Source organism: Sciurus vulgaris, assembly GCF_902686455.1.
Source record: "Sciurus vulgaris genome assembly, chromosome: 2".
Lineage (NCBI taxonomy): Eukaryota > Metazoa > Chordata > Mammalia > Rodentia > Sciuridae > Sciurus > Sciurus vulgaris.
The window spans coordinates 23336960-23362143 of NC_136462.1; the positions used below are offsets into that span (position 1 = coordinate 23336960).

At 37.6% G+C, this 25184-nt stretch overlaps 1 protein-coding gene across 4 annotated transcripts in view; it reads left to right on the forward strand.

Annotated features, from left to right (window-relative positions):
* Positions 1-25184, forward strand: part of STON2 (stonin 2) — a 138756-nt gene that overhangs the window by 22726 nt on the left and 90846 nt on the right. For all 4 annotated transcript variants that reach the window (XM_079128053.1, XM_079128056.1, XM_079128055.1 and 1 more), the window contains exons 2-3: positions 10884-11159; positions 13500-13775. In XM_079128053.1, the coding sequence (XP_078984179.1) occupies positions 11072-11159; positions 13500-13775 (364 nt within the window). In that variant the 5' untranslated portion in view covers positions 10884-11071. The remainder of the gene's footprint in view (positions 1-10883; positions 11160-13499; positions 13776-25184) is intronic.

The following is a 25184-nucleotide window of genomic DNA, read 5'->3' on the forward strand; positions in this document are numbered from 1 at the left end:
AAGCAAGGACCTAGTATAGCCAACCTAATAAAGTGAAACATTGTTCCATTGTCTGGAGGGACAGGGTTAATCCTTATGGTTGTATGAAACTCTCCTGTTATTCTCATGATTTATAAAAGTTTTATAAAACTTCTAATTAATTTCCAGGACACCAATATAAAATTACCTTTATTTAGATTATCAGGACTGGTCTCTCTTAAAAAGTAAACACAAACCAGAAATTAATGTTTTAGCAGAATACTTCTAATTCTGGCTATAATTGACAACAAACCGGCTCTTCTTCAGTAAATAGCCACAAAATATTCACATGTATGAGGCAACTATTTTCAGGTATTGGTCAAGATTTCCATCCCCAGGGAAGGAAAACTCACGAGGTGAGCCCCATCAACCATTACCTTGGCTCTCTTTCATGAGAGAGTTTCCTGATTATAGTGTAGTCAACTGAAGTCTAAACTGAGCACAGCAGTCCTGTTGAGCTAAGGAAATAGAGATTCAAGTTTGGGGCCATTGAAGCAGCTGGAATCTACAGAAGAGGGCATGTTTCTTTGGTGTTGCTCTAACAAAATGCCTTATGCTAGGTAATGTATAAAGAAGATGTTTTTTGACTTACGATTCTGATGGCTGGAGGTTCTAAAAAGCATGGCACTAGTGTCCTGGCAAGGGCCCATTATGTGTTAAAAAAATGGCAGAGAAGAGGAAAGGAAACCATTGTGCTCAGAGCAGGTAATGGCATGTGGTAAACTTACTTTATAACAACTTGCTCTTATGAGATGGCCCTGGGCCCTAACTACCTTCCACTAGGCTCTACCTCCTAAAAGTTCTGCCACCTCAGTGCTGCTAGTCTGGAGATCAAGCTTCTAGCACATGGGGAATACTATATTCCAATCATAGCAGGGTACTAGACAGGAGAGAGTTGCATGGGGAAGGAGAGAGGGAAGCAGAAGTGTGTCTGGGTGTACTGGGAGAATCCTTGGCAGTGCTGGAGTGTGTATCTACTGACTGAAGCCTTATAAAGCTTACTAAAGGTGACTGCTCCAAGACTAAGAAGGTGGTCGAACAGCCACAGTAGAAAGACCTTGTTAACACTTTATTAACATCTCGAGCATTCAACCAAGATACAGAAAGTGTGTGTCTTAGGGGTAAGGATGATGCTTTCAAGGAGGACTTGTAAATTTTTTGAATATAAAAAGCTGGTAGTACCTGACTGAAAAATGGGCAATAGACCTAAATAGACCTTTCTCAAAACATGACATACACATGGCCAACTGGTGAATGAAGAAATGCTTAACCTCACTAATGATCAGGGAAATGCATATCAAAATGCATTGCATATCAAATGCATAACACCTCACCCCAGTAAGAACGATATTATCAGACTATTATCAAAAAGATTGAAAATAGAAAGTGCTAACAAGGATTTGGAAGGAAGGAAACTCACACTGTTGGTGGTGATATAAATTAGTAGAGCCATTCTAAAATGCGGTATGGAGTTTCCTCAAAAAGTTAAAACTAAAACTACTCTTGCTGTGGTCCAGAAATTCCACTATTGGGTGTGTTACCAGAGGAAATGAAATCAGTATGTTGAAGACACGTCTGCACTCCTGTATTTATTGCAGAGCTATTCACAGTAGCCCAGAAATGGAAATAACAACCTAAGTTGTCCATCAACTGATGAGTGAATAAAGAAAATGTGGTATATCTATCCCATGAAATACTATTCAACCATCAAAAAGAATGACTGGATGATTTCATAGAAGTTGAGACTGTAATGGTGGTAACCATACTCAAGACCAGAAGTGGGGGAGAAATGGAGAGAGGTTGATTAATGGGTACTGAAGTTTCTTTACAAAGAGAAAAAAAAATGTCAAGAGCTTCTTCTTCCTCAAATGGAGTGAGCATCAATGCAGGTCATTGAAAACTGATAGTATACTATGTATGTGCCCCAAATAAACTTTATCTCTCACATAAGTAAATAGACACATGTCATGCTTTAGGATAGCAGAAAAGGAATAGAAAGCAGCCACATTTGTCTTCAAACTGAACTTCAAAACAAAAACAAGCATCAGATGTAGCAGAAAAGCAATAATATACCCACACTGAAACAGAAAATAGGGCTTCTCAAGCATGACTAAACTGGAAGAAAATGGCATAATTAATATGGAAATATTGTATTATTGACTAGTAGTAGAAATACAAAGTGAGAACAAAATTTTAAAAAGAAGACAGGAATACAACATTATAAGAAAAAAAGCCCAGTGTAGAAGAAAATATAACTTAAGAAAAAAGAAAATTAATTTCATGTTTATTAAAAAGAGCATTATTCCAGAAAACTTATTCTCAAGGAGGAAATGACTTGAGGTAATGTGTAATAATAAAAGATTGATTGCCTAAAGAAAAAATATTTAGGAAAATTACCATCGAATGACTTAAAAATAAATTGGAAACATTAAGAAGCTAAAAGCCAAATCTTTATAATGGGAAAAAGTTTGCGATGAAAGGAAACTAATAAAACATATAGTCCAGTATTTGTAGTTTGTAGCTGTGGGTTAGCAATTTAAACAACAGAATGAAAGATATAATGAATCAAAAGAAAAATCTGACAGTGAATGTTGCAAACCAAAACATTTTCTTTTTGCATTATTGAACGTTTAAGGAATTTTCACAAAAGAATGAATTATTTAGGTGTGCAGGAAGAAAAGTAAACTGGGATGACATGGGAGAATTTAGAAGTCTAACCTCCTACTTCTCTCCAGAAATATTTTAAACTGGGGGCTAACAAAGATTTTCAAAAGAAAGAAGTATAACTCAACTCTGTAGCCAGTCAAGATGTAATCTGTATATCCATCCTATTCTCTGTATACACACACAGAATCCTGAAAAGATGGTCATATGATATCAATGTTTTTTTTTTTTCAATGTCCTGAGTTTGTGATTTGGGGAAATGTTTTTATTTACCTTTGTCTTTATGTTTGTTCATCTCATTTAAATCTATTATTAGTCTATGAACATTTACCACCTTTATAAAAATAAGTGATTTTTCTTTAAACAAAAACTTCACCATTTGATGATAAGCAATTTCACTATACCTTTCCATTCTAGACAATCCTTATAGAACCTTTTATTAATAAAATAAATACATTTTTGTTTATGTAATAATTCACTGTATTCTTTCAAGGTAGAAATTTATTATTCTTTGCATTATTTACCATACCTGGCACATACATGTACCTGATAAAGGATTGTTAAGTGAATAAATGCATAAGTGAAAAAAAAAAAAAAAGCCGGTAGTAGTAATAATAATAATTATTATTATTAATTATTCAGTAATTATCCTAAGCTCTGTGAGCCATACAGTATTTGTCACAGTTACTTAGCCATGGAAATCAAAAACAACCACAGATAATATTTAATATATGTGACAGCATGCCAGTATAACTTTATTTACAAAAAATATGGCCAATTCCCAAAAATCAAAGGCTGAATGTTTTCTCTGATAAGTGGACGCTGATACATAATGGCATGGTGGGTGGGAGAGGATAAAGGAAGAATGGAGGAAAGTTGGATTGTGCAGAGGGAAATGAAGGGTGGGGAGGGGGTGAGGGAAAGAAAGATAATGGAATGAGACAAGCATCATTACACTGTGTACATGTATGATTACATGAATGGTGTGACTACACATCAGGTACAACCAGAGAAATGAAAAGTTGTACCCCTATTTGTGTATAATGAATAAAAAAAAAAAAAATATGGAGGGCTAGACCTAGGGTATGACTGTAGTTAGTCAACCCCTGCTCTAGAATAATACTTGTATTTAGTCCACATAAAAAGGCCTAGAACCAAATCCTTTTAAGCTCTGCAGAGGATCTGGTAGAGTTTGAAGGTTGAATCTTCTAGCAATTACAGGGGCCTAGGAAACAAATTCATCCAATAAAGTGAAAGACCAAGCTGGTACAAGCTCAAGGTGAGAGCCAGTAGTCAAATTACATGCTAAAACAAAAATCAACAGTCTGCAGAGGAAAAATCAAATTCAGAATGTCTTCAGTGTATCATCAACAATTACTAGGTATACAAAGAAATAGGAAAATTGTAGTTAAGGAAAAAAATATTCAGTAGAAACTAATCCTAAATGGCCTAGATGTTGGATTTAGCAAAGTCTTTAGAGTAACTATTTTAAATACGTTAAAAGAACTAAAGGAAAATATTGTCACAGTGTGAATTTCTAGGGCATCTCAGCAGAGAGATAGAAATTGTAAAAGAATTAATTGAAAATTCTGAAATGGAAAAGTTGAATAGGATGAAAAATTCACAGGTTGAACTTACAGGACAAAGGAAATAACAGAAGAGTCAGTGAACTTGAGACCAGATCAATATTAAGTGATGGAGATTTTCTAAATGTTTGCTGTACTTCAATGAAAAGTTAAAAACAAACATCAAACGAACAACAGCAACAAAAAAAACTGGAAGAAATGGAGAAAAGGGAAGAAAATCATGTTTGAAGTAGTGACCCACTCTTTCAAATGTAATGAAAAAATTTGACAAAATCCAAGAAACTACAAATTTATAAGATGAATTGTAAGAAAGCCACATCTGGACACACCATAGCCTATTGCTAAAAACTAAAGATAAAGAGAAAATTCTAAGAGCAATGAGAGCAAAAAGATAACATTGTATGCATAGAGAATTATAACCAACTCCTCATTGAAAACATTCAGACTGAAAGGTAAATCACTGAGGGAAAGATTCTATGTCTAGTGAGACATAGTTTCAAAAATAGTTGTGAAATAAATAATAGATTGCTTTTGAGTAATGTTTTCCAACAAAAATATAGTATAAGCTGCAAATGTATTATTTAAAAATTTTTAGTCATTTCATTTTTAAATGAAACTAATTTTAACAATGTACTTATATGGTTTCGTTTGTTAATTCCGCAATCCCACAGTGCTGGGGACTCGAACCCGGGCCTCCAGCACGGGAGTCAGGCACTCTATGTGATGGGCTATATCACCAGCACCAATGTACTTATATAATTCAATACATCTAGTATATCATTTTGACATGTAATCAATACAAAAATTATTAGATATTTCACACATTTTTTAATTTCTTGGATTCTGATGTGCATTTATTTTACTCTTAAAGAACAACTTAGTTTGTACTAGCCACATTTCAGTTTTTCCTGTGTTTAGTGGCTACTAAATTGGAATTGAATAGCATAATTTGAGATATATTGATATATGTATAAAAAAAAGAAGTAAGCATGTTGCCCTATATCCAAATTCTCTCCCCAACTCCGTATACCTAGTGTTTAAATGAATCTTCCTAAAACATTTTCCATCTCAAAAGACTCAGAGATGCCTTCGTAAACAAGTTAATTAATTAATTCAACCATTTACTCAACACGTATTTACTAAATGCCAGACCCTCTGTTTTAGGAGTTGGGGATAGCAAGAAAAAGATAGTCTCTTTCCTCAGGAAGCTCACAGGCTAGTTAACATCTTAATCACATTAGCAAACAGTTTTGTTTTAATTTAGTATGTGAGTATAGGTTAAGATACTATCAACATACAGAGTAAATGGGAGATTAGTGTAAGACGAGGGCATTATATATTACAGTTCTTGGTTCTAAGCAACAGAAATTACTTTGGCTAATGTAGGAAGGAAAGGAATCTATTGAAGATATTGGAGAGCTCATTGGATTAGCAGATGACTGTAAAACTTGACTTGAAAAATAGGAACCACAGAATCTTTCCAGCAGTGGACAGAATCAGAGTCACACCCTCAGGTCTGGTTAGGATGCTGCATTTGGTACCATCATCGCTGAATTGGGTTGTGACTGCCTCTGGGCTTGCCCTGATCTTCCATTGCTTGCACACTGCTCTTGAATGCATGCAAGGCCCTTGCACCATTTAGTATTCCTTCAGGATTCTAAGAGTTATTAACAATGAATAATTTGTCATGAGGAATGGAAGAGGGTGTTTTTTTCCTCTCAAAAAAAGGAAGGTTTTTTGGATTTTTGAATGGCCAAAAATAGCAAACATGTCCACTGTAAAGTTTTCAGAGCAAAAGAATCTGTCTTCTCTATCACTGAATTCAGCAATTTCCACTTGGTGTCAAAGATTGTTGAACTAAACCTGAGACAATGCATGAGCTAAGACTTGAAGGTGAGTAGAAGCTCATGAAACAAAAGTGGATAGAACATTTAATATCATATTTAATTAATAAATATATAAACACAGTGGAAGAGGATAAAGTATATAAAATAATAGTATTTTGGAGAAAAATAATTATTTGTAAAAAATGTAAGGTTCACATGGGGAGGTAATGGCAGGAAATTAGAGATGTAGACGGGGAAGAATTCCAGTGTGCCTGTATCAATGCAGTAATATTTATTGAGCACCTAACACATCCCAGGTACTCTATTCAATGCAAAGGTATATATATCCACAGACAAAGCTGGTGTGCCTCTCCTGTTAGGGGCCTTTGCTCATTTCTCACATCACTTTAACCTGTGAGGGCCATCAAGGAGTTGTTAAGTAGAAACATGGCATGGCTGTTGTCAGGTTTTAGGAAGATCACCCAAGATAAGAGACAGATAAGAGACTAGTAGGATGAGAGAACAAGAGGGGCTGAACCAAGGAATTGGCAGTGGTAACGGAAAGGGTAGTTTCTAGAGTCCCTCAAACTGGTTCTGAAATCTAAGCTGTCACTGTTCTAAGTCCTCCTTGTCCCACACACCTGATACCACTCCCAACTTTTCAGATAAACAGGGCATAGCTCACTTGGCTATCCATGCCCTTCCTGTGCCCCCATCCTAAGTGACTGCTCCTCTGCTCTTGCTCAGAGCCCCCCTTTCCAGTTTAAGGTGTGGTTCAAGACCATCCATTGCTGAAGCCCTCAGGAGTCTCTGAATGCCCTTCCTCTCTACTGTTGCAGTTTGATGGATAACCCATCTGAATAGGTTAGAAAGCAGTAGTTACTATTTTATGTCACTGTCATACCTCCCTGCAGCTATCAGTTACATAAAGGTGTTGATGCTGTCTTGCTCTTCCTTGCACCCTTCAAATTTATAACAGTCCCAGAACAGAGTGCCTGGTGCATCTTCCTGATAATATCAGCCCCTGATTTTGTGGAACACACTAGAGGGGACCTTCCCAGCTGTTAACTTTCATCTCCAGGCTCTTACCTAGCAGTTTGAGCTATGTTAATCTTCCTTAGTTACACTTCTTGAGTCACTCTGTACTCCTAAACCTTGAACAACTCCTCATTTCCCATTGAATCTGCACCTCTGATCTCATTATACTGTCCCAGAAGCAAACCTTATTGAGGTCTGATAGTTAAATTTCACTCACGCTGATCCTCTTTCCCAAGGACATCTTTGCTTATCCTTTGGTGGTCCAAAACTAAGAACATCCTTCAAATTCAAAGAAACCTACTCAGCCCCTTACAGTTTCAGTCCTCAAAGATTCCCCATGGCTAGACTGTTACAGCACTTGCAGTGTGTCCTTCTGCTGGCAGTTATTCCCAGACTTGGGTTTACCATTCTGTATCTTCGTCTCCCCAACTGGCTTGTGAGCTACTCAAGGGTCACCATTCTCCAAGGGCATCTGATGCTTGTCCAGACACATAGGGGTCATGAATGCATATTATGGGATTGACATAACACAGATCTACTTTGATGACTTCAGTCTTATCAGAAAATTTCATTGTCCACCCCCCAATATTCAGGTGTAAGGAATACTGAGAAAGAAGTATCTCTTTGGAGTGGCAACCCTAAAACTTCAGTGAAATTTGTAGTGTCTCCTTGTTGGTATTGCTGCTGATTCTGAGTCACTTTTCATTTGCGGTGACTCTAAGCCTCACTTTATGATTCACATTCTAAAAATGGGGTGAGGTTTTTACTGAGGAACTAATCCTAGTCTGAATTTAGCCTCACAATTATTGTGTTCCTTTGTGAATTTTGATCTGCAAGCATAGCACTTCTCAAGGTCTAATGTCTTAGGGTTTATTAAATGTGGCTATTCCATGGCAAATGCCTAGAATTCATTTCTTGGGCTTATGAGGGGGGGTCCTGTAATGAATGTTTCACCAGACTTTCTTGGGACTATTTTCTTATTTGTAACTGGCCCATGTATGATCTGTGATGAACAAGTTAAGTAAGGGTAGATCGATATTTGGGGCCCTTTTTCATTGATACTTTCTGAGTAATGTTTCTCAGCTAGAATGTGTCCATAGCAATAAAGAGGATGTTTCAGAATCCACCTGTAACTGAGCATTTGACTCCACTTGGCATCTAGGAGTATTGCTCCTACAGTAACTGAACAGGGAAATCACTAAAAGCTGAATGTGTAAGTGACAGAAGTGGGATGGTTTCCTGACATCTGCATTCTAGTCCTAAGACTTCCACTAAGGAGCTGTGCAGCCTTGGGTGAGACATTTAACAACAGCAGTGATGGCAGTGGCTAACATTTACAAAGGGTTTGGAATAATGCCTGGTGCAGAGTCTGCCCTCTGTGAGGACATCTGCTATTATTGTCATTGTCATTGTTATACAGGGTTTATTATACCCAAACACTTGACATACATGATCTCACTTAGCTTTAGAATCATGAAGTGAGTTTTGTTATTCTTGCTGTACAGGGATGAACTGAAGCTTAAAGAGTTTGAATTATGAATAAAATACTGTACAGCTCTCAAATCCAGACAGGAGCTCTTCCTATCCAATGTTCTTAATCTTTGTGGTTGCACCTGATTTCCTTGAACCTCAGTTTTCTCATTAGTAAAACTTAGGAGCTGCACTATTGATCTTTAAAACACCTCTGATTAAAATTTCTAATTATTTTCCCGCTACCTTTACCTTTTCCTTCTTTCTCCCCATCCCCTCCCCCATCCCACTCATCCATGAATTTCACTGGGTTCATCATCACGGGATCAGCAGGATGTTTTTCCCACTGAGTTATGACGCTGCATGTGTCAGCACATGGGCTTGTTTTGTGGCTTTCTTTTAGAGAGGGCAGGGTGGGGGGTGCGGTTTACATGCTGCTGCTGTTGTGGGGAGAGGAATCTGACTCTTCATATTTGCTGTCTTATCTTGGCCTACAGCCATAACCACATCGAGTGACACTAATATTTGACAGGGTTCAAAAAAAGCTTCATAGGCAGAAGCTCATGGGAATCAGCCCTTTGAGTGTAGGCTCTGTGTTGCTCTCTGGTAAGATCTGGTTTGTGCACTCTCAGGTGGTTTGAATAAGTCCAGTGTTGTGACTGGTAAGGATCCCAGGAAAGGATTTGGACTAGAGATTTCTGGGTGTTCCATCCTCTCTATGCTTAGGGTATTCTGGCAGATTTCCACATGGGAAGTTTCTCAGGCTATTTAATTGTTATTGGTGTTTGTAAAATATTTTAGTTGGGTGATAGTTTCTATATATTATGTAGTACTTTTTTGTGTGTGACTGTAACCTAAGGGTTCAAGTGTTTTAGCATCCAAAGACCTGCATTAAAGGGTTGTACCTATTCCTTCCTAGCTTGATGTATCTAACACACTTGTTTATTGTGAATTCTACTTGATCATTTTTTATGTGGTATTTTATTATGGAAATAAAGGTTACTTAATCACTCTTCTGCGGTTCATGGATTCTTCTACTTAGAAAAAGCATTTTAGGAATCTTAGGGCACCCAATAAAGGTTTGAGAACACTAAAACTGTTGAACAAGCAACTTATTTTCTCTGCCCAGATTTCTTCTGTAAAAGAATTATAGTACCACCTGTCCTACTTAGCTGAAATGACTATTAAATCAAATGAAGGATTGTCTGAAAATGTATTTCTGAAAGTCATAAATTTTATAGAAAATGAATTGTTTTAGGAAGTATAAAATAAAACTGTTAATTATAAAAGGCAAAATGTATTAAATGTTTCTATTTGATCTTGCCCAGTGTAGATTATTTGTTGAAGATAGTAATGCAGTAGAATTTCCTCAGCTTTTCTTGTTACTGTATGCCAATGGGAAGGCTATGAGTTAAGTCATTCTAGAAACCATCTAAATATTGTGAGTGTACAGTTAATAAGAATTGATATTGCTCAAGACAGATCTTTTGTGGAAACATTAATTTTGCATTAATTCCAATTTTATTAATTCATCATTAGATCAATAGCTAGGTTCAAGTGTTAAAAGACATTAAAGCATAAACAAAATTATAAGCCAATTAACTATGCTTCTGTATACATAGAACATAATTGCAATGTAAATAAAGAGTTGACATTCATATGCTAATTCAAATTGGCCTACTTGAAAATGTGTTTCTTTAACTCATATTTTTCACTAAAGCAAATATTCCTATCCTCTTACTCCAAATGAATAAGATGATTCCATTTCTATTTTTCTTGATTGGTAAACTGTGCTTGGAGATACCATCTGGAGATTGTTGGGTTTCTGCCAAAGATTTAAATCAGGCTTGCAAAAAGTTACCTGCCTAAGGCAAGAAACTACACTAATTTAATAGAAAAGAACATGCTTTTATTTTACCATCTGGTAAAACAAAGTGAAAACACTTTGAAAAGTTTTAATATTTGCTTTACAATGATAGCACTGTATTATGGATAATAGTATTTCTGAAATATAAAGATCAGGAAAATTAGGGACTCTAGTTGCCAAAATTTGACTGATGATCAGAAGTTTGATATGAAGGTTTATCCAGAGATCTTGATGCTCATGGCAGATGTTTCAGCATAATGAAGAAAAGGCAAGACAGGAGTAGAGAGAAATATGGCAAGTTATAAACTATCTCAGAATTTTTCACGGGCAGTGCTGAAAGTCCTAGACTGTGTGGATTTGGTATGATGCAATGATTATCCTTTATAATTTACTTTTTTTTTTTTTTTTTGACAGATATCTGCTTGGCAGATTAATCAAGAAAGCAAGGAAGGCTAATTTATGTTCTGAGTACTTCCCTCAGCAAGACTCCTATTACAGACTGTAGGCCAAGTTTATTGTGCTGCCATACACCCCTCCTCCCAGATATTATTCTGGGGTTCATCCAAAGTCAGCAGTGTGAAGATGACCAGTGCCTTCCTAGCATGACGACCTTGGACCACATAATTGCTACCCATCAGTCAGAGTGGGTCTCCTTCAATGAAGAACCACTCTTTCCTGTCCCTTCTGAGGGTAAGGAGTGCTTTCATTTCCTAAAGTGACAAGATTGGCAAAGAACCATGCCTGCTTGTTGTGACTTCTACTTGGTTATTCTTTGAAAAGGATCTTAACAAAGAAGAAAGCTACTTTCATCACTTTACCAAGATATGTGAATTTTCCCATTTAAGTATAGAAAATAACCTCAGGAACCCAGAAAAGGACCTGGAAATACCAAAGGCATTGGTTCTTAAGGAACATAAACTTTATCTTTAAAAAGTACTTCATTGTCAGCCTTTTTGGTGTTTACTCCCATCAGCAATTTGGATTTTCTCAGTTTTTAAAGTGAACTGTTAAAAGTGACAGGCTCCAGAGCCATATTGTTTGAGCTCAAATCCTGGCTTCATCATAGATGAGTGATGTGCCCTTGGGAAATTTATTTATTTAACTTCTCTGTTTTGTTTCATTATCTGCAGAAGAGGGATAATCCTGATATCTGCTTGGGAAGGTTATGTGAGAATCAAGTGAATTAACATGTAAAGTGCTTAGAAGGGTGCCTTGTAGAAGGAGCTCAGCATGGTCATCTCTGGTCACAGTGAAGGTGATTATAGTGTCTTTTAGGGAGTTAATGGTCACGGATGAAGGCCAAGGCAGGATCCAGGGACTATTTGCAGAGCCATGCCAGTTGGTCCTGTACCACAGCTGCCATTGCCAGCTGAAATCATCCCACCTTCATTTAAAACACCTGGAAAGTGTGAGTCTACAGTGCCACCCAACATGATTTCCATATGCCTACTGAGTCCTTGAAATGTGGCAAATCGGAATTGAGATGTTCTAAAAGTATAGAGTACCTAGCCTGAATTTTGAAGACTTAATTTAAGAAAAAAAGTGAAACATCTCATCAACAGTTTTTATATTGATTACATGTTGAAATTACAAATTTCCAACATGTTGGGTTGAAATGCATATTATTAAAAATGGTTTCTTGGGCTGGGGATTTAGCTTAGCATTGCGTGAACAAGACTCTGGGTTCAATACCCAGCAACACAAAAGGAAAAAAAAAAGTTGTTTCTTTTTGCTCTTTAAAATACAGCTACTAGAAAACTTAAAATCACATATGGTTCACCTTTTATTACTGTTAGGCAGTTCTACTCTAAAGACTTTGGTTATATTCAGGTTACCAGTTTGTTTGACTAGTGATATGAAAAAGGATTTTCATGTTAGTTCTGTGCTTTTTAAATTTTTTCATATAAGGGGCTAGAGTTGGGGCTCAGCAGTAGAGTGCTTGCCTTGTGCGTGTGAGGGGCTGGGTTCCATCCTCAGCACTACATAAAAATAAATAAGTAAAGGTATTGTGTCTATCTATAACTAAAAAAAAAACAAAAGTTTTCATTTAAGTAGGTGGGTGTGATGGTACATAACTATAATCCTAGTGACCCAAGATGCTGAGGCAATAAATAAGATTGCAAGTTGAGGCCAGCCCCAGCAAGTTAAAAGGCCCTAAGCAACTTAGTAAGACCCTATCTTAAAATTTAAATTTTTCAGAAAGGTCTGGGGGTGTAGCTCAGTGGTAAAACACACCTGGGATCAATCTCCATTACAAAAACTTTTTTTTCGTGGTGCTGGAGATTGAATCCAAAGCCTTGTGCACACAAGGCATGCACTCTACCAACTGAGCTCTATCCCCAGCCCTAAATTTTTTTCTTCATATGGTAAAATTGGTGGGCTTTTACATAAATTTGATGAATTTTAGCACATGTATAGATGAATATCCATCACCATAATCAGTATATAGTTCTTTTATTTTCAAAGAAATTCTTTCAAGAATATTAAATGTTCCAGGACCAATAAAGTGATACAAAGCTACAGAAAGAGCCTGTGTCATATTCATATGTCATTAGTGCAGAGTGTGCACCTGTTGCCTGAAGACATGCATAGTTTAGACTACACAATTTAAAATTTGAATTTAAATGTCTTTAGTATAAAGAAAAGCACTACTGTTCAGCCTGTCTCCAGAAGTCCCTATTGCCGTTCATTTGTTTCGCTCAACTCAGTTATATTTCTTATTTGACTTCTCTAAGTATTTTAATTTGTAATCCTCAAACTCTGCAATAGATACTGAGATTAAAAATAGTGAATAAGACTCCATTTTTTAACCTGTGTAGATACAACTGGGAACATGCTAATACAGTTTTTATACATTATTGGAGAAACAGCTATTTAGCATAGGGATGGATCAGCCTGGCTGTTTCATCTCCTCACCCACTATAATGGTAAGTCCTGTGGTCATACCTTGCCCATCTTTAGTGTTTGCCTCTGTAAGACAGTTCTGATGAGTGTCCTTCCTCACATGGCAGTGTCTGGTGTCTGTTTCAGGGGTCACTGAAGAACACCTCCCAGTACTGTCATCTTCTTCAGACCAGTCTGAGAGCTCCTCTGGGGAGAACCATGTGGTGGATGGAGCCTCTCAGGATCTCTCCCACTCAGAGCAGGATGATTCCTCTGAAAAAATGGGCCTCATTTCTGAAGTGGCCTCTCCTCCTGAGAGCCCTGAGCAGCCCTCACCTGACCTGGCCTCAGCCATCAGCAGTTGGGTTCAATTTGAAGACGACACACCCTGGGCCAGCACCTCACCATCTTCTAAGGAAACAGGTGGGACAGTCAGGAGGAAAAGTTCTGCCTTGGTATGTGTGAGAAGTATGTAGGGCTTCCAGGATTCTATTTTACTTACTCCAGAGTCCTAAAGCACCTCTGTCACATAGGAGAAAACAGAGAGAGATCACATCTGGTTTAATTATATAGTTTTGTTGAGAGATGCACTTAAAAGAATTTACCTGTCTGGGCATTTTCAGTCTTTTACCCCTGTCTTTGTTTGTTGACTTGTCTTTGAAACAGTACACTTTTTTTTTTTTTTTTTTTTAACTATTAGGAATTGTAATTATTTACTCAGCACTTAAATTGTAAATTCTTTATGTATACAAATGAATCTCTCTCAAGATATGGATCATTAACCATATCTTGTAAAGTCTCCAGTGAGACTAGTTGAATCTGAAGATTCTCATGTTTTAGACTTCTGAATTCCAAATCTTTAGGAGGTTGTAAATAGTAAATCACTGATTTTGTGGCATTTAACAGGCTAGAAGTTGTACTGAGAAACTCAAAAGCCAGTCGTTTGTTCCCTTTCTGGCAGTCTGGCTATTTGTTGTTGTATCATGGACTGAAGCATCAAAGGTGATTGGATAACTTTTGGGTCCGTATTAGTTTCTACTTGCTGCTTTAACAGTGTACCACAAACTTAGTGGCTTAAACAACATGAGATTATGATTTTATAATTCTGTGTCATTTGTGTCCTGGGGCTAAAATAAAAGTGTTGTCAGGACTGCATTCCTTTCTGAAGGCTCTATGGACAAATCATAACCTGGCCCTTTATAGCTTCCAGAGGCTGCCTGCATTCTTTGCCATGCGACCACCCTTTTCTCTGTCTCCAAAGTCAGAAATGTAGCATCTCTTCTGTGTCTGTCTTCCAATGTGACATCTTTTTGCCTCTCTCTTCCATTTTAAGAGACCCTTGTGAGTACATTTGTCCCACAAGAACAATTTTTTCATTTTTCTGTTTGTAAGTTAAATATTTTGCTAGTTTATACAAATGATTTGTTTTTCAAATATGTTTTCAACACCAATAAAATTTTTAAGAAGATATAAAACATGATTCAACCATACAGTAAACATTTCCATTTTTATATAATAATTTGTACCTTTATGTATATTTTTCATATGTAAGCATGAGATTTTCAGTTGAGTTGTTGGTACTGCTCAAAGGAGCATAGTGATGTAACAGGTCCAACAGACTTTCGGTCTGGCTGAAGAGGGTAGAATACCTAACATTGTTTAGACACTGGACTGAGCATTTGTTCATGCAGGGGAAAGTTATCGAACCCTGGTGCTATAATTTGAATGTTTTGTCTTTCCAAAATTCATGTTGAAATCTAATCCCCATTATGTTGATATTTAGAGGAGGGAAACCTTTGGGAGGTGACAGGTCATGAGGATGGAATCCTTGTAAATGGGAGTAGTGCCCTTATAAAAGAGATTTGAAGGAACTATCCCCACATTTGACAAAATAGTGCTTGTCCCTGCTCTAGGAGGGCACAGCTAGAAGCTGCCATCCTTAAGGAATGGGTCCTTGCCAGACACTGAATCTAATTAGTGCCTTGATCTCTGACTTCACAGTCTTCCAAACTGTAAGCAGTAAGTTTCTATTGTTCATAAATTTCCCAGTCTAAGGCAATTTGTTATGGCAGCAGGTACAGACTAAGAAAATAGTAATGAATAAGTACAAAAGTATATTTTGTATTTTTAATAAGATAGTTTTTTTTTCAGTACTGGAGATTAAATGCAGGGCTTTGCATAAGCTAGGCAAGTTCTCTACCACTGAGTTACGTCTCAGATCTTTTATTTTGTTACTGTTATTTTATTTTGAGACAGAGCCTCACTGAGTTGCTCATGCTGGACTTAAACTCTCAATGCTCCTGCCTTGGCCTCCTAAGTAGCTGGCATTGCAGGCATGTGTCACCATGCCCAGCTAATAAGATATATTTATTAAATACTTACTCTCTCAGGCACCATGTTTAATACTTTAAGTCTGTCATCTCATGTACTCCTTATCGTAATCATACGAAAAAGATATTAATATTATATTCATATTTCTATGGGGAAACTGAAACAAGTAGCGGTTTGGGAATGTGCCAAGGTTGTATGCTAGGAAGCAGCAGAAGAGAGCTCCATTACCAAGCAAGCTGACCCCAGAATCTTGGTGCAGCCTAGGTGTACTGTGCAGTTCATGCCTTTCTCTTCCTTCTGTTGCTGCTCTAGAGCCTTTGCTCCTTTATTAAATGGGAGGTGAGGGATGAGAGGCCAGCATAGGAGGTGAAAGGTAGGTGCAATGGTATTTCTCCTCTTGCCCTAAAATAGCCTTGCCTTTAGGTCACTGATTATATTCATAGCATTCAGATTTTTTACATCTTTTTCATATCTTACTTTTAGCCTCATAAAAGATTTTGTGGTTGCTCAAAACTATTTATATGTCAGATGGGTCAGTTTGCTTCAACTCTTCCCCATTTGTTATTGTAAAACTAATTTGGGCGGAAGTCTTAATTATGGTGCCCCCATCTAATTAAGGATACTATCTTATTTACAGTGGTTTTTAAAAATTTTTTAATTTTTAAAAATTTGTTATACTTCACAGTAGTTTGGATGTATTGTTAAAAACTTTATTCTTTAAGGTTACAGTTGCCAAATTATGCCTATTGATCCCAGGCATTTTCCAGGGGGTCTGTATGGTCAAAATTATTTTCATGATAATTCTAAGATGTTATTTGCTTTTTTTACTGCATTTGCATTTGTATTGATGAAGAAGTAATGGTGAGTTAAATTTCTGGCCATTATGTACTCATAGTAAAGAAAAACTCCAGTTTCACTTAATAATATACTTAATGAAGTAATAAAAAACATTAATTTTATTGCATCTCAGTTCTTCAGTATATCTTTTTTTAATATCCTTTGTGATATATTGGGAAATAAACCAAACACTTTTGATCCACACCAAAGTATAGTGGTTGTTCGAGGGGTTCTTATCTTGAAAAAAATTGGGGTTTAAATTGTTTTTTAAACTTTTAATAAATCAATTTAAAAATTAGAATTATTTAAAATTATTTTTAAAAATCAAAATAATGCAAAATATACTCAATGAAAACCATATCCATATTTTAAAGACAAGATCCAGTTAATACTTGCATGACTCACACACTAATCCTGGCTCATTCCAGTAAAACTTTATTTATAAAAATAGTGATGAACCTTTTGACCATAGTTTGCTGTTTTTTTTTTTTTTTTAAATTATTACAATGATAACTGAGTTTTTCTCTAAAATATTATTTTAGTTGTTGATGGATCTTTATTTTATGCATGTATTTATATGTGGTGCTGAGAATTGAACCCAGTGCCTCACATATGGTAGGCAAGTGCTTTACCACTGAGCCACATCCCCAGCCCCTACAGTAACAGTTTTTTGTACCCCCTTAAATTTTGTACCCAAGGCAAGTGCATCACTTGCTTTACCCTAATCCCAGCCCTGAATTGTTTTAAAGATATGAGATTTATTGGTATTACAAGAAAAAAAATCAAGAAATCACAATTTTCAACTGCATGAAAACATAATTTTGGCTTGAAAATTGCTCAGACATTAATAATCCCATCTGTTTTCATATTTAAAAATTTCACTCAACCCTGCCTTAGAAGGAGTTTGTAGGATGATTTACCAGCAGACTTGATTCCTGATGAATAGGCAAACAGCAGAAATAAGCCATGCATAGAACTAGCCCTGCGCGCGCGCGCACACACACACACATACACCCTCCCTCTCACACAGGCAGTGCTTCTAACCTACAAGCCTAAGAACCACAGAAAACTCTGCAGCATTAGAGTGGTTAAAGAGAGAGAGAGAGAAAGAGAGAGAGATAATAAATTTAAGAGCCAAATTCTAAATCTCCTGCCAGTATCCAACTTGACTCACCAATGAACCTACTAAATAAAAGGCTGCAGGATACATTCCTGTTACTCAACTCCCTGGGTTTCCTCCCTTAGGCTGTGTTTAACAATAAGGAAGAGTGGTTGGTAGAACTGAAACCAAATGATAAGCAGAAGAAACTAGGCCTTTAGCCCACTCAGCATGGATAATGTAGACATTGCTCAAGTTAGATCATTGTTCTATTCTGAAGTCTGTTATGCAGCTCATATTTTAATTTGAATCTAAAATATTTGGATACATGTGCCTTGTCAAAAATACCACATATATAATTGCAGTCATTACACAGAAATAACCCAGATGTGCAGCAAGTATCCTCACAATGGAGAAATTGTGAGACTTCTTGTACACACTGCTGTGTGCCCTGTTCATTGGCTGTGTTTAATTTTGAGATATGATAGGCTGAATAACAAACAGTACCAAAAGACACTAGGTCCTAGTTCCTGGAATCTACATATGCTACCTTATTTGGAAAAAGGGTCTTCACAGATGTGATTAAGGATTCTGAGATAAGGGGATGATCCTGGGTTCTCTGTGGGCTCCCTAAATACAATCATGTACATCTTTATAAAAATGTGCCAGAGGGTGCTTTTGCCCACACACAGAAGGAAATGTGAAGATAGAACATAAAGATTTGAAGATGCAGGGCTTAAAGATTAGAGTGATAAAGCCATAACCAAGAAATGCCAGGAGCTATCAGCAGCTGGAAAAGGCAAGGAACAAATTTTCCTCTTGAGTCTCTGAAGGGAGTAGGGTCCTGCTGACATTTTGGCACAGGGATTCTGATTTCAGACTTCTGGCCTCCAGAACCATGAGAAAATAAATTACTGTTGTTATAAGCTATTGAGGAAACGAATGCACTGTCTTTAAATTCTTTTTTTGCTTTGTGTGTGTGTATGTGCGCACGCGTGCGAAATGCGTGTGAGCTGGGGTTTGAACCCAGGGGTGCTTTACCACTGAGTGCATCCTCTGTCCTTTTTATTTCTTTATTTTGAGATAAGGGTCTCACTAAGTCACTGAGGCTCAAATTTGCAATCTTCCTGCCTCAGCATCCTAAATCTCTGTGATTTTAGGCGTTGGAGCCCAACTCTAAATTCTTAAAGTAGAACCATTTGCATAAGGCCAAAAATGAATCTGTGTGGTCTAGAGGGCATCTGTAATAGAACAGACCATTTGTTAAGCAGTTTGATGCTAGCCACTGTGCTTTATTTCCAAGCCTACAGCCCTTTATAATTTATTCAGTGAGTCACTGTATTAAGTACTTAACTCTCTGCAGTTCTGCTACATGTGGATATTCAAAGACATATTTACTGCTTTGAATATAACATCCATTGAGCTTCTTCCTGGGTCCTCTAGTAGGAAAATGGCTAATCTGTGCCCTCGTTATTTCCTCCATCTGCTTCCAGTTGATAGTCAACTGCATGTCTTTTCATGCATGTCTTTCTACTACAGCATGTCTTTTTTTGTTGGTAATGTTTTCTATTTCATGGTAGCTGAGAATTTGGAACTAGCTCTGAGAAAGCAAAGGAAAAGGTGAGTACTAGAAGAATTGCTTGCCTGAGTGTTTCATTTTTATAGCCAGATCCATCCATTGTTTTTTCCTGTGAAAGATTAAATCAGAACTCAAAATTCCCTCCCTTGCTAGTTATCATTTACTTCTGGAGATTCCCCAAAGCTCCTAATTAATTTTTCCCTAGACTAGTGGTACCTACTTAGAAAATTCACAGAGAAGCACAAAATTAATATTAAATAGGTGGCCATCTAGTGCTGTTTAGTCTAATCTGACAACAACAACAACAAAAAAATGATTTGTGCATCAGTTTCTCACTTATCTACCCCCCCAACATGTTTTTCTTTGTTTATTAATTTCTGTAAGTCAGGTCCTGGATCTGTTTGGGACCACAGTTGCACCCTTGTGTATCAAGCAAACTGTTTTTAGTTGGATAATTCACAAATGAAATGGAATTGGGACAAGAGGGATGGTAGACATGCTGTGCTTAAACATGAAAGTGATTTGAAATCTTCAGTGTAAATGTGGAATACATTGGTTTGTCTCCATGCATGGAGGAGATGAAGTTCAGCCAGAGAAAGTAATTTTTGGCTTCAGCTAACTTCCCAGTCACATCAGTAGCACTACAGCAAACTGATTCCTATGATACATAGCTACAGTTTTCAGTTTCTCCCATTCCCATGTCTTATTTGCTTCTGTTTAAATGACCAGACTTTCAAATCAAATCTGCCCTGGAATCAGAAGAAAAGAAAATAATGTTTTTTTTCTGGTTTCTGTGCCATGCACTCTGCGTGGGGTATCCTTCTATGAGAAGGTAGATATTGTGGCCTGAGGGAAATGACAGGGAGGAAGAGAAGTGGGACTAATAGTACTGTTCCTAGCCTTGATTTATGAAAGGAAAAGTTTAGCTAGCTATTTCATACCTGAATATCCTGGTTTGCAAAGAGAGCTGGGAAACACAGGGTATCACATACACAGGAGTGGCTCGGTGAAGCAGTCATATCTGGGACACTTCTTCTCTTCCCCCAGGTCCCTTTTTTCCACTCTTTGAAGTTTTTGTAGCAAATGAAGAGCAAAAAAACAAAAGAATATGTCTTTTAAGCTGTTCTACCTAAGAATAAAGCCAAAGGAGCATTGGAATTCAGCCTGGAATGGGAATGTACTATTTGTACTAATTAAAATGCAAGGAGACTGTAGGCACAGTGGAATTAGGGACAAAGAGACTGTCATTAGTGGTACAGCTTTTATGGCATTTAAATGGCCAGAAGCTGCACTGAGGAGTTTAGAGAAGCCAAGGAGTCGTTAGTCCCTACCCTGGTGACCTGGCTACTTATTTTAATGTGCACTGACACATGACAAGGGTGATTGGGTAACTAGGAGCAACCATTAGTGGGGCAGACAACTCCAGAAATACTTAAATCCATCAAAGAAACAACTTTCTTTTGGACTTTAACTAGGGCAGGATTTGGAGTGAATAAATGCCATCGTGGTTGGTCTGGGAAAAGGGAGATATATGGTCTTCTTTAGAAATATATGGTTAAAATAAAGTCAGATCTATAATATCTTTTTTATAACCACACATATGGGAAGGAGGGCTGGCATCAATTTTTTGGACTTGAGGGTACTGGGAACAAGGGGGCAAATAAAATTGTCTTTTTAATCTCTTGTGAAAATTGTTTACTCTATTAAAATCCCTTAAATATGGCAGAGGACAAATGTAGGGTTCATCTATTTAACTTAATAAGGATTTGTGTTAGACTTTAAACATAAAATACTTAAACTTCACACTTATATTAGCCACAAGAGCATCGTTCACATTTCAGTTTGAAGATGCCATACTATGCAGGGTTATACAGTGAAAAATATTAAAAAAAAAAAAAAAAATTAACAGAAAATTCCTTTACTATACTGGGCTAGATGCAGAGATATTCTGCTAGAAAATGAGTAGAATCAAAGAGCAAAACAAACAAACTTCTGGCAAATCTGTTTAAATTCAATTGAGCCTTCATACTGTTCTCTAAAGAAATATTTTTGAAAAAGTAACTAAATTAACTGAGTTTTTTTTTTTTTTTTCCCTTTTGAGTCATTTAGAAATAGTGATTCTGACTTTTCCTAGATGAAAAAGTTTTATTAACTTATATAAGGCCGCTCCTGTCTCTAGTATGTCACCATGCACCATGAAGAATGTTGTGGTCAGCTTACCGATGACCTTTTAAAATGTTCGTAAGGATTCTTGCCAAGCAAAGGTATGTTTGCAAATGCTTGCAGACAAATTGAAAGAGCGAAGTTCATCCTCAATATTAAGAAAAAAACTAAGGCACTAAATTAAGGCTTCCTGTTCACTCATCACGTTATGCACTTGATCTTCCTCCACGGACATGGCAATTTTTCGGCAAGGCCAAGCCTGAATTGGACCCATTATGCAGATACTGCAGGATGTGCATAATTACAAATATAAAAAAACCCTTTCATTTCCGGAGCACTTGTCCCATAGCCCAAGCAAAACACTAGTATTCCCTTGTGCTTCAAACTTCTTCCCTAAAAGCTTGGGCTAAGGCTCTCCCATTGTGTCTGGGGAAGCTAATTATCTGGGCAAGAGAAAGAGTCACTTGTTTGGAGGAGGATCAGAAATGACATCAGCCATGTAAGAGGGAGACAAGGGTGACAACTGAGAGATTTCATCCCAGAGATTAGCCCAGTGGTTCATTTCTATTATGTTGTTCATTCTGGCTACTGGGGGTAGAGAGTGGGTGGGGTGCCATAAGATCCCAATCTTTGAGTGAATATGTAGACCAGGCCTATTACATTTTGCATGCATATGTATTTCCCTCCTAAACAGAGGCAGTCTTATTTTCTTTTAATACCTTGAATTGTTCTGTGCTTCTAAATGACCTTTCTAGAGGATATACCCAGGAATAAATTTCAACAGAGCCTTTCCTCTCTGCTGGTCTCCACTCTGCTCTCACCACTCTGCCTCTCTCGTTCCAGACAAATTCATTGCTATTCTTGCTGTGTTTTCTGCCCTGAGGACTCTTCCTTCACATTTTCAGAATTTTGTGCATGTGTGACTTTCTCATGGAGGTCCAGAATACTCTATGCCCACTTTCCAACTTTTTCCTGCTTTAAATCTCTTCACAGCCTGTGCCTCTACCTGAATTTGGTCTTAGATTAACTTTTTGGTTTATTCATTTTTCTCTATCCCATAGAGGGAGGCATTTCATTTCTCTGATTTACTCTCTGTGCCAGAAAATGGTGTGTGGAACTTAGTATGTGCTTACTTAGTATGTGTTGAGTTAGTGAATGAAAGGTATATATGAAATCTATTGTAGACTCCCTAAATGACTGCCATCGATGGTACAAATGAGCATTAGGCAGACCATGAGTGATGGTTCCTCTGTGAAATCATTTATTTTTTTTTTTTTAAGAGAATAGACAAGGAAACCAGGCCAACCTCTTACTCATCATGCCCTTTCTTATAAACTATTATCATCAACTTATAATTTCCCATTGTTAAATACTCAATACCTGCATACACATAAACACCCACATACATACGCATATTGTTTTAGTTAGCTTTTTCATCGCTGTGACCAAAAGACCTGACAAGACCAACATAAGAGGCGGAAAGTGTGGGGCCCAAACTTTCAGAGGTCTCAGTGTATGATGGCTGATTTCATTGCCCTGGACCTGAAAGGCAATACATCATGGTGAAAGTATGTGGAGGAGGAAAGTGACTGGGGACATGGCTATCAGGAAGCAGAGATAGCTCTGCCCACCAGAGACAAAACATGTACACCCCAAAGGCACGCTCCCAGTGACCCACTTCCTCCAGCCACCCTCTGCCTGCCTGTAGTTACCACCCAATTAATCTTTTTAAGTGGAATTAATATACTGATTAGTTTATAGCTCTCATAACCCAATCATTTCATCTCTAAACTTTCTTGTATTATCTCACACATGAGCTTTTGGGGGACACCTCATATCTAAACCATAGCACGTACACATAACACATACATATACATAGATACATATACATACATATGTAACATATATACTTAAACATAGAAAGCATATGTACATAGCGTGCACATACACATAGACATACACTTCCAAATATATACGTGATATATATCTTTACCTGGGAGACTACCTTCCAAAAAAGCACACTTAAAACTGTCTGCTATATTTTTTATTTAAAGGTACTATCATGACGTGGGAGTCGGGGAGAGCTCTCAGTTCTCTCTAAGAGGAACCTTAAAATTTAACTTCACTATTTTCCTCTTCCAGGAAATGTGCCAGCTCACCAGGGAAGCTTTGTGGCCTGTCGTACTTGCAATGTGGAACATAAAACACAATAAACTACCCAAGCATGCATCAATTAACTAGGGCATTCATGCAAAAAATATTTAGGTGCTGGGAATACAATTATGAAAAAGTTGAACACAGTCCCTGCTCTCCCTCAGTTGAGGTTACCTAAACAGTTGTGCAGTCGGTTACTGAAGACTTCTGGGAGTGAATAAGAGTTCCTCTGAACCAGTACTAGGGACAGCTGCTTCATATTGCTAACTCTGAAATAGCAGGAGAGTCACAAATGAAGAATGGAATTAGATCTGTTTTGTATTCACTGATAGGGACCTTCACAGCATTGAAAAAAAAAATCATTGTCTATTGATTAGACATCAAAGTAAAAATAAAGGACATGACATCAAAACATATGTAAGTACTTAGCATTTTAATCTACCCAGGATCCCAAAGGAGAAAGAGAAAAATATATTAGCTGACAGTTTATAACCTTACTTTTTTTTGGGGGGGGGGGGGGAGTGCTGGGGATCAAACCCAGGGCCTTGTGCTTACAAGGCAAGCACTCTACCGACTGAGCTATCTCCCCAGCCCCTTATAACCTTACTTATTTTACCAGTGTTGCACTGTATGATAGTCACTGTTCAAGGCACTTTGGGTACAGTTGAATTTTCCTGACTCATGAAGCACATGTTCTGCTGGGGGTGCCATACCAGAAACACCGTAAAGCGGTACATGTAGAGTAAGTGTGGTACTAATGTGAGTGAAACTCACATTATTGTATTGTGAATGTGTAGGACCCCCCAAAAGGAAGACCCTTACTCGAGTCTCAGGATGGCGCGCTCCAGGAAGCACGAGAGACCGGCTTGATGCAAAAGCACGAGGCACTTTAATAACGGAGCTCCGGGCCAACACGTATCTCACGCAGGAGATAGAGGAGTTGACCCCGGGGCTCAGTAGTCAGGGGTTTATATAGGAAAAGTTAGGGAGTTTGGCGCGGGTACACATAATTGGCTGATTCAAACATAAGCGGGCACATGACTACATTGATTACATCAGCAAGTAGTACGTGCAAATTGACATTCCAGCAATGTGGTAGGGCAGTTTATTTTGGTTAGCAGGCGGTCAAGTTAACCTTAAAGAAAAGGGAAGAAGGGGGAAAGTGGGTGACACCAGATGGTCCACGGCCTTGTGGAGATTGTTTATCCTCCATGGCCAGTTAGATTTTGATGTTTTGGCAGTCTTATTTTAGGCTTGTTAAGGTATGTTCAGGCCTCAAGCCTGTCCCTCTTTGTTTCTTTTCCTAAGTTCATTTGCTAGACTACAGATTCTGTGATTTAATTGTGGGCACTTAAATTTTAACTCCTTCAAATGAAAAGGAGAGAAGAGTGAGGCAGAGGAAGCTAATGTGGTGAGGAGGTTGTGAAATTTTTTTATAAGGCAGAGAGTTATATTTTAAGAAGAAAATGTAAGTGAAGACCTGAGGGGATAGAGGAAGTGAACCTAGCAGAGTTTAGGAAGGGACCTTCTATGCAGAAGCAGCAGCAAGTGAAAAGCACTGAGGGTGGTCTTGTTTGTGATCTGTGACTGGAGCAGAGTGCATGGGGGCAAGGGAGAAAAGAGAGATGAGGCCTGAAGGTTAAGATCTGAGGCACCTGGGACCTTGGAG